The sequence below is a fragment of the Purpureocillium lilacinum genome (genome assembly GCF_023168085.1).
Source record: "Purpureocillium lilacinum CBS 284.36 DNA, scaffold_1, whole genome shotgun sequence".
Lineage (NCBI taxonomy): Eukaryota > Fungi > Ascomycota > Sordariomycetes > Hypocreales > Ophiocordycipitaceae > Purpureocillium > Purpureocillium lilacinum.
In genome coordinates this window covers 4,801,856-4,811,714 of record NW_027072111.1, presented here as the reverse complement: position 1 = coordinate 4,811,714, position 9,859 = coordinate 4,801,856, and the positions used below count along the sequence as shown (strand labels likewise).

The 9,859-nt window shown below is 59.9% G+C and overlaps 3 protein-coding genes across 3 annotated transcripts; 2 read left to right on the top strand and 1 right to left on the bottom strand.

Annotated features, from left to right (window-relative positions):
• Positions 1-285: 285 nt before the first annotated feature.
• PLICBS_001149 (uncharacterized protein) lies at positions 286-2,285 on the top strand (the record flags this gene model as incomplete). Its single annotated transcript, XM_065599730.1, has 6 exons — positions 286-477; positions 1,028-1,083; positions 1,143-1,621; positions 1,681-1,940; positions 1,985-2,036; positions 2,254-2,285. The coding sequence occupies 6 exons, from the start codon at positions 286-288 to the stop codon at positions 2,283-2,285; spliced, it is 1,071 nt and encodes a 356-aa protein (XP_065455802.1).
• A 12-nt stretch (positions 2,286-2,297) lies between these two features.
• On the bottom strand, positions 2,298-3,154 carry PLICBS_001148 (uncharacterized protein; the record flags this gene model as incomplete). The annotated part of the gene is made up of 4 exons (XM_065599729.1): positions 2,298-2,592; positions 2,649-2,781; positions 2,835-2,897; positions 3,007-3,154. 4 exons carry the CDS (start codon positions 3,152-3,154, stop codon positions 2,298-2,300), a joined length of 639 nt encoding a protein of 212 aa, XP_065455801.1.
• A 1,975-nt stretch (positions 3,155-5,129) lies between these two features.
• PLICBS_001147 (uncharacterized protein) lies at positions 5,130-7,954 on the top strand (the record flags this gene model as incomplete). Its single annotated transcript, XM_018317777.1, has 4 exons — positions 5,130-5,248; positions 5,334-5,361; positions 5,428-7,681; positions 7,740-7,954. The coding sequence occupies 4 exons, from the start codon at positions 5,130-5,132 to the stop codon at positions 7,952-7,954; spliced, it is 2,616 nt and encodes an 871-aa protein (XP_018183302.1).
• Between the last annotated feature and the right edge of the window lie 1,905 nt (positions 7,955-9,859).

Here is a 9,859-nt window from a genome sequence, read left to right as displayed (position 1 = left end):
CTATTCACTTGCCAGTTGAAACACTAAACCACAAATGAGCGGCACTAATTAAGGCCGATCCAGAGCATGTAGCGACACCGCCATGTGTACCTGCTTCGCAGGGAGGCGACTGGAAGCAACCGCCTAGTCCATCTATTAGGGTGCCCCAGCTGGCCGCGGATGATACTACTCTCTTCCCTCGTCTCGTACATACTACAGTAAAGCCACGAAGACAATTTCTGCGCTCCCAACTTGTTCACAGGGTTCCAACCTCGGGGCGGGCGCTTGATTTGTCTGCACACAACCATGGATTCCGTGTTTCCAAGCAAGACCCAAGTCGACGAGGCCATCGCAAGCTTGGCTGATGCTGGCAGGTCATACTCAGACGCCCCTAACCTAGCCGGTCACGCGTCGCGGGTCGAGATAATTACGCGGGCAAAGAAGCTCATTCGCGACTTGGTGTCTCCAGATATGATGCCAAATTATCATGGTCTCAATGTACGCCAATACTTCTACCGCTCCCCTCAATCCCAGCGGCCCAAATCCCGGAACTGTTGCGCTTTTGACCCAAAGCGGCGCCTGTGTAACACAGCATCGATTGGAAGTGGCTGATGAAAGCATCGCCCTGCCGCCCGCGGCTTGGGGACATCTACAGATTGCCGAGCTCGTCGCCATTCGCACCTTGATAAAGCTCAGAGTGTTTGACGCCATTCCCCGCCCAGGGGCAATTTCTCTCCGGGACTTGTCCCGTGCGACTGGAGTTCAGGAGTCTCTTTTAGGTGCGTGGCACTTGCTCCCCATCGCAGCAACATAACAGCATGTGGCTTGCTGGATGGTTGCATTGACAAGCGTACGAATAGAGCGGATGAGCCGCGTACTCGGTACGTGCATCAAATTACGATATCCTCTGCGGTGGCTTCTATTACCTCGTGACACCATCTGTGTTGCGCAGAGGCACCGGTGATGCTAATTCACGCCTCGCGATCCAGTCGCGTCTGGGTTTCTTGATCAAACGCAGCCCGATGGCGGCGACTACTTACACACAAAGTTCTCGCAAGCGTATCTGTTGGATGAACCCGGACCAGGCCATCTGTTCCTCGCCATGTAAGCCTCATGTTCCGGCTAGGACTGCCAAGTCCAGATTGGGTGACCATCGCGTCTAGGTATGACGAGTGGTTCAAACCGATGCACAACTTTGATGACTATCTTGCGGAGAAATGTCAGCTGCAAAATGCCAAGGAACCGGATGACCCCCTCTTCAACCCCTACACCTTCTATCGCAAACAAGAAGGTACGCCAGTCTGGACCATCATGAGCCAGGACCCGGAGCGGTTCCAGACCTTCCAGACGGGCATGGCGGGCATTGACCTTGCCATACCTGTCGTCGGCCATTTTGACTTTGATTCGTTGCGAAACAGCCCAGCGGAGGTTGCAAGCCGGCGCATACAGCTCGTGGACGTTGGCGGAGGTCACGGCGCGGTCCTTAAAAGGATACTCGATCTTCACAAAGACAGCCTCGACCCGAATACTTGCATCTTGCAGGATAGGACTGAAGTCATTGCTCTTTCGCGGGCAAACAACATCCTCCCCGGTGAAGTTGAGCGCCAGGAGCATGACTTTATGGCCGAGCAGCCCGTCAAAGGTGAGAGGGGGTGGTGGACTAAGACTGTGTCATATGAAGCTGACGGCCGAGAGTTGCAGGTGCAAAGGCATATTTCATGCGCATGATACTCCACGACTACGCGGACTGTGTCGGAATCAAGATACTGTCCCAGCTAGCAGGGGCCATGGCTCTAGATTCGAGGGTTCTCATCTGTGAAATGGTGCTCCCATCACGCGTGGGTGAAGCCGATTTCCCCGCTGCCGTTCTCGACCAAGCCGTCATGACCATGGGTGGTAAAGAACGAACCGAGAAGGGCTTCTCCAACATGCTCGAGGCCGCTGGCCTAGAGCTGGTCAGGGTCTGGCGAGCACCAGGAGTCCCCGGTGGCTGTGTTGAAGGGAGGTTGAGGCGTCAATGACTATCCTCACGAGCAGGGGCTTCAAGAACGAGCTGAGTGAGCTCTCCGTGCCGCGATGTTTGCTTGTCAGCGTTCCTGGACGCCTCTTTCTACTGTCATAAGCGGGCAGTCTGGGAAAGAGCCAGGAGACAGTGTATCTTGCAAAACGAATTGTTGGAGCTGGAATATCTAGGCCCGAACAGATGATGCCTCCATAATATGCGATCAATTGGTACGCCTTTTCTCCTGATTGCTACCCATGTGTATTCCGCAGATAAGCTCGCTCAGCCATACCGCTATTCGTAGGCTCCCGGTGCATTACCACTTGGCCTCCTTGGAGTCAAGGAAGCCCTTGAGGATGCCGACAATCTTCTCGAGGGAGGCGAGGTAGACGCGAAGTTCCTCCTGGACCTTGGCCGGGTCGGAGCCGAGCTTGGCGTAGAAGTCCTTGCGGTAGGGGCAGGCGCTCATGGCGGCGCTGAAGATGGGCTTGACAAGGAAGCTGTGGTGGGGCTTGAGGGTCTGGCCGTAGGCGCCGCGGAACGAGTCGGCGAGCTCCTCGGCCTGCTTGGCGAGGTTCTGGCTGAGGGCGATGCAGGTGAACTCGAGGCCACTAAAACCAATTAGAAGCAGGGCTTATATCAGTTGGGAAGACTCGTAGAGACGGACCGGACAAGCCACAGAAGGCCCTCGGTGGCGGTGTGCTTCTTGGTCTTGAGCTCGTTGCGGCAGAGGTCCTGGATGTTCTCGGACTCGGCGGGGGCGGCGAGCTGGCGGTCACGGAGCTTCTGCAGGATCGAGGCTTGTCAGTGACGGCGTTCAGAAGTGAGGAGGGAGGGAAGGTTAAGGGGCCACGAGCCTTGACGTTGCCGAGCATGTCCGACTTGACGGGGGAGAAGGCGACGGAGCCGAGGGCATCTGGATGGCGGCGAGGCATGGTCAGCGCTGTTTGGGCTCGGACGACTTGCCTCGGGCGAGCAAAAGGGGGAGGCATCGAGAGATGGTGTCGGCGCCAGACATCACTCACCGAAGATGGTCGTCAGGGACTCGGCAGCGTCGAGGAACTGAGTGGTGGCAATGGCATTGTCCTTCTCCTTGTCGACGGGGACGTCGACAAACGACTGGCGGAAGGTCTGGACAATGGTGCCGCCGGGGGGGATGACGGGAGCGGACATGACGGCGGCGAAGGCGGTGGTGGCTGCTATGTCGAGACGTAGATACTTGAGGAAGTGGTGCGTAGCACAGCGGCGAGCTCACACGAGGCGGCAGGGAAAGGGGTCTGAGGAATTGCGATCGAACTGCTTGACCGACCGGGGAAGGGGAAAGGTGAGGTTGTTGTCTCGACGCCGCCCCCCTCGTGGCGGTCAGGCAAGCTGGCGAAGCACCGGTGGGGTTCTCAGGGACTGGACTCCTGGAAATGGATCAGGTCGGTGGACAGGCCACGGTCATTGGAGGACGAGGGGGGAGGGGCAGCGGGCGGGAGCGGGGCCGGAGGGGGAGGGGAGGGAGGTGCTTTGGGAGGCGTGCAGGCACCCTTGACCCCTCAGCGTTTGGGCACGAAAGGCAATGCAAGCAACCAGACAAAGGCGCTGACAGGGCAGCCCAGCGGCGGGAATAGGGGGGCGGGGTTGTGTTGGCCGGCCTTCCATTCCCCGACAGCCAGTCCAGGACGGGTTCCTCAACGGGGAGCAGCACAAAAGCATGGGGAGCTCCGGGCGATGTCTACGAGCTCCGTCCCGCCTGAATTGGCTGCCAGCTCAGGCTCCACGCACCATGCTGTCTGCAGCAATGGTAACGTAGGAGACCTTTCGCCTTCAAGACCGCTGCGACCTCACCGTCGTCGCAGCCCCATGGTACGCAGGGTAGCACCAAGCAACACCTGTCAGGTTGATTGAGTTTCTCAGTTCCGTCGCCACGTGACTCGCCTTACACGCACCCCGACCTTTCCGCTCCGTTGATGGTTTCTCGTCGGGGCCTTCACTGCAGCACTCACTGCAGCGATCCCGCTTGCGTCTGACAAGATGCAGAGAGATCTTTGCAAATCACAAGGCAAAGGCGGCAGGCGCGTCGTCGTGTCGGGGGCTGCACGAACTCAATTAGCTCAGCTGCCCAGCCAGCCAGCCAACCTCCCGAGAACCCCGCTCCTCTGTGCAAAGGAAAACCATATTTTAGAGCTGCGGCGGTGGCTTCAGCACGACGCGCAGCCATGCGGCACTGTGCATGTTTCTGCTGGCACTTTCGTCTCGCCAGCTTCCCATAGCGCGCGTTGATGAAGATCAGTTGTTCAATGTTGCGCAAGCACTCAGTGGTGGTGCCTGCCATGCCCAAGGTCGTATGCAAATGACGTCAGCGCAATCCCCCTCGTCGTCCGCATCCCGCTTCTGGGAACTGCGCGACCGCCTTGCGACGACGCGGGGCAGACACGGCACCACCCCCCAAGCGCCGAAACGCCCAGCCGGAAAACGGCGGCAGGCTGTCGCAGCTGCAGCGCACAGCACAGTACAGAACGACCTGCCTGCCTGCCTGCCTGCCTGCCCGCGCGCAGCCCGCCCGCAGATGTCGGCGCCCGGTTCGATATCCGACCGCGTGCCATTACGTAGGTGGGCGGCCCCCCGGAGGTGGGCAGCTGAAAATAGTGAATCGCGGCCCCCCGTAGCGGAGTGCGCTACGCCCGGAGCAGCCACTGACCGACCGGCCAGGCCAGGTTGGACGACGTCGATGGCATGGATGCATGGATGGAAGTGGATGGCTGGCGACATGGGCTCATGCTGGCAGCGAACCCGACGCCGACCTGAGCAAACCCCCACCACCAACTCAGTTGCGCCAGACAACCTTGGCAGCTGTACGAGGGTGTCGGGTGCCAGGGTCGACGGACAGGGAGCTGCATCGTCCTACGTACAAACTCGTACAAGCTTGTTCTTCTTCTCCTCGATGACATCGTCCCTTCACGATCCCTTCACTCCTCTGCCTTGTTTCCTTTTTTCCTCCTCTTCCTCCTTGCTTCTTCCCTCTACGCCGTTTCTCCTCCAAACGCCGTAGAGTCGCGACCGCATTTGCCCACTTCAACACTCCCGCGAAGCTCCAGTCGTCTCCACTGAACACGCGCATTGCCCCGGCTTGGCCCCCTCGATCGGACTCCAATTGCCCGCCATGTCAGAGTCCAAGGAAGGCGGCGGCTCCTCGGGCTTCTCGAGCTTCATGGACGACCTCAAGGACAAGTTCTCCGAGTCCAAGCTCCACGATGCCAAGGTCCAGCTCATCCACAAAAAGTTCGGCCATCCCAGCTTGACCCCTCCCCCGCCACCGCAATGACCGCATCCGCGTAGCTGTAGCTAACCGCGATCCGTCCCGCAGGCACCAGATTGGCAAACTGGGCAACCTCGTGAGTAGCCGCCGCGCCGACAATTAACCTGACCCTCGCGCGCATTCTGACATTCTTCCCACGCAGTTCAACAAGGACCATCGCCACGACGAGGAGCACGAGCAGCGCTGCGACGAGAAGCGCACCAAGATCTGCGAGTCGCACCGGTTCCAGTCCTTCTTCCCCGAGCGCGACGGCAACCTGATCAAGTGGTACGTCGATGGCTGCGACTACTTCTGGGCCGTGTCGGTGGCGCTCGAGCAGGCCAAAGAGTCCATCTACATTGCCGACTGGTGGCTCTCTCCGGAGCTGTTCATGCGCCGCCCGCCCTACCACAGCCAAGAGTACCGCCTGGACCAAATCCTCAAGCGCAAGGCGGAAGCTGGTGTCAAGATCTTCGTCATGGTCTACAAGGAGGTCGAGGCCGCCTTGACGTGCAACTCCATCCACACCAAGCACGCCCTCCAGTCTCTCTGCCCTGAAGGCACGCCCGGCCACGGCAACATTCGCATCATGAGGCACCCCGACCACAACGTCTTCGAGAACGCCGCCGACATGACCATGTACTGGGCGCACCACGAAAAGTTCATCGTCATTGACTACGCCATGGCCTTCATTGGCGGCCTGGATCTCTGCTTCGGCCGTTGGGACGCCCGACAGCACCCCCTGTCCGACGTGCATCCCGAGGGCGTGAAGGAGGAGATTTGGCCCGGCCAGGACTTTAACAACAACCGCATCATGGACTTTAAGAAGGTGCAGGATTGGCAGCAAAACGAGCTGAGCAAGGCCGAGTACGGCCGCATGCCGTGGCACGACGTGGCCATGGGTCTCATCGGCCCGTGCGTGTACGACATTGCGGAGCACTTTGTCCTCCGCTGGAACTTTATCAAGCGAGACAAGTACAAGCGCGATGATCGTTTCGACTGGATCATCCTCGAGGGCCGCCAGGGCGAGGACGAGGACTTGGTCGGCGTGCAGCGCCCCAAGCACCCCGTCGGAGACTACGTCCAGCATCCGCTGACGCCCCTGAGCACCAAGAACCTGGACAACCGCGGCACTGTCCACGCTCAGATCGTTCGGTCCAGTGCCGACTGGTCCAGCGGCATTCTGACCGATCATTCTATCCAGAACGCATACTGCGAGGTCATCCGCAACGCGAAGCACTACGTGTACATTGAGAACCAGTTCTTCATCACTGCCACAGGCGATCAGCAGTCGCCCATCCACAACACGATTGGAAAGGCCATTGTCGATGCCGTCGTCAAAGCGGGCCAGGAGAAGCGCAAGTTCCGCGTCATCGTCATCATCCCAGCCATCCCCGGATTCGCCGGCGACCTCCGCGAAAACGCAGCCTCTGGCACCAGAGCCATCATGGACTATCAGTACAAGTCGATCTGCCGCGGAGAGAACTCCATCTTCGAGCAGGTCAGGGCGCAAGGAGTCGATCCTGACCAGCACATCTTCTTTTTCAACCTCAGATCGTACGATCGCCTCAACAAGACGCACGCCATCTGCGAGGCGGAGAAGAAGACTGGCGTCAGCTATCAGCAGGTCCAGCGAGCCGAGGCGGAGGAGATCATGTCCGAGGGCGTATATGGGTACGAAGATGACAGCTCTGACGATGGCGGCAACGGGGGCAACGGGCATGAGCATCACGGCCTGGACGCCAGCAAGTTGCACCTGGGAAAGAAGAAGGACAAGACGGAAAAGAAGTCCGTGTCCGAGATTGAGGCCGACAAGGATGCGCAGCAAGCTAGGGAGCGCTTCGAAGCCGCCAAACCCGAGGAAAAGATTGTGTCTGCTGCCTCGGTGGCGCACCATGCCATGGCTGGCCAGGGCTCTCTCAAGGATGAGCCGTGGGATACGCACGACGACGAGGAGTCGGAGATCCGCAACTGGATCCAGGAGGAGTTGTATGTGCACGCCAAGCTCCTGATTGCAGACGACCGCGTCGTCATCTGCGGGTCCAGTAACTTGAACGACCGCAGCCAGCTCGGAAACCACGACAGCGAGCTGAGCATCGTCATGGAGGACACGAAGCTTATCCCGAGCACCATGGACGGCCAGCCATTCGAGGCCGGCTATCACGCGGCGACGCTGCGACGGTTCTTGTGGCGCGAGCACATGGGCCTGCTGCCTCCCCAGGACCTCAACCCGGAGAAGGACATCAACGCGCTGCCGCCCAACGTCAACCCCGACAACAACATCCACGACCAGGACGAGAGCTACAAGTTTGTCGAGGACCCCATGGGCGACGAGCTGTGGTCGACCTGGACTGGCCAGGCCGATAAGAACACCAGCCTGTTCCGCCATCTCTTCCATGCGGACCCGGATGACCACAGTAGGTTTCTTGATGATTATGGCACCGAGAGGTCATGCTGTTGCTTACACATCTACAGTCAAAACATTTGACGACTACGACCGATATCTGCCGCCTCGCGGCGTCAAGTCGGGCCACATCTACGACCAGTTCATGCCGGCCGAGGACGCAAGGGAGAAGCTGTCCCAGATCAAGGGCCACCTGGTCTGGATGCCCAAGGCGTTCCTGCGGGACGCCGAGATGGCGGAGCGAGGGCTGCAGGTCAACTCGTGGACAGAGAGCGTCTACACGTAGGACACTAACGACTGAGAGACCGAGTTGCGTTTTTGGCAGAGGCGTTTGGTAAGGGGGACTGTTGGCTGCCAGTCCCCGAGGCGTTGGGTATGGGAATCTTGTACTTTGTACGCCGAAGGGAGCATATGTCGCTATGCTGGCATCGACCATCAAACAAATTGATAGCTTGAGCCTTGCACAGGCTGCGAGGCAGAAACTGCCGGCTCACTGCGCCCGTGAGACATCCAGCTGCAGTGTCCGTGATGTAGCGCCAGGCCCCAAAGCAACTACCGCGTTGGGGAAACACGGGCCGTTGCGGCAGCAGCGGTTGCAGCCCGCGAGGTGGTGGTGGTGGTGTGTGTGTGTGTGCAACAGCAAAGCAATCAAACGGACCTGAGCGCCGAAGCGCCGAGGCCGGGCCAATCGGGGCGCCGAGGCGGCGTTTGCCGGATCGGACGTGGCTTCGTCACCTGCATAAGCTCCGGGGGTTGGTTGTGTTAGTGTTGGCTGAGCGCTGTGTTCGGTTTGGGGGGCAAGTCTGTAAGGGGCGCTGCTGTAGTTTGCGCCGGCTCGACTGCTGGACGAGTGGTGTCGTCGACCACGTCGCCGTCGTCGTGTCGAGTGCGCTTCAGCAGCCACGCGCTTGCAGAGTGGGCGGGCGGTTGCGCGTCGCTTTCCCAGGCAGCGGACTTGGACGGGTCGAACTGTATTGTATAGGGCCAGGTCACGATGCTGCCTAGGTAGGTGGGCGATGACGGAGCCCGTGGGGGCACATCCTGGGATGATGCGTCTCAGATAGGAGAGATGCCTATGTAAATATATTACTCTGCGCGAAACAAACATGTGTTGACTGGACTGCCAACCTGAGCTCATCGAGCTGCGGTACTCCTGACAACCAGGATGGATATGCTGCCTCAAGGTCCCTCGGAGGCGCTTTCTCGGCGGCTACAAGCGTACATAACACCATCGTCGGGCTCAACGGCGGCCTGTCCCTGCTATAACCATCACAGTGGATGGAGGGCCCTCCAAGGTTGTTCCCGTTGGGAGTGCCTCAGCTTGGGGGGTTCGTCCAATCCAGGTATCTGGACCGAGCCCGCCCAGCCCACGCTGCCGCGAAGCGCTTCGTCATCCCGCGCCACACATTCGACGTCCCCATCACTCGTGCGCGTATGCAGCCACACGGGAGCGTCTCCCGCAAGAGGGCGAGCGCGTTTCGAAACTGGCCGTTTCAGCGTCTGGCCGTTGGCATGGCTCCAACAGCACATCAAACGCGACACTTCGGAATGCATGGCACCTTCAGGTTACGAGGGGGAACTTGAGTCAATACAAGCCAGTACCTTCCAGCCGCGGCTGCCCAACGCGCCCTGACCCCGCCTGCGTCATAGCTTAGCTGCGGTGGTTCCAGCGGGTTCACGCACGCCAATTAGACGACCAGGCGCTGGAGACAGCTACCTAAAAAGGTACGCCAAAGGTACCTGTGCGGTTGACAGAGGCGCGCTGCGTTGCGGCAGCTGAAGCAAGGCAGGTACGAAGTACTCCGACAGCTGGTCAACCTCCCACCTTGAGTCCCAGACCCCGCTTTCTGCTTCTCGAACGACCTGAGGTGACCTGCGTCCATCAACCCTCGACGGCCGCGCCAACACCACCACCGCCGCCAGTAACCAGTCCGCTCGCGATACCTCCTGGATAATACCGCGGCACAGCCTCCGGTGCACCCGGCCGCCATTCGCTCGACTGCCTGGCCTCACGCCCACCCCCCTTCACGCCGAAGCCACGGGCGGGAAGCACCCAGGTGCCGACGCTGTTGCTGCTGCCGCACCCGACAAGCAGCGTACCTTGCGTGTCGACCTGGCCGCATAAGAGGCGACCTCCCGAAGCTCCCACCAGCCCTGCCGGCCGTCCTCGTCGCCTCCTCACCCCTCACCG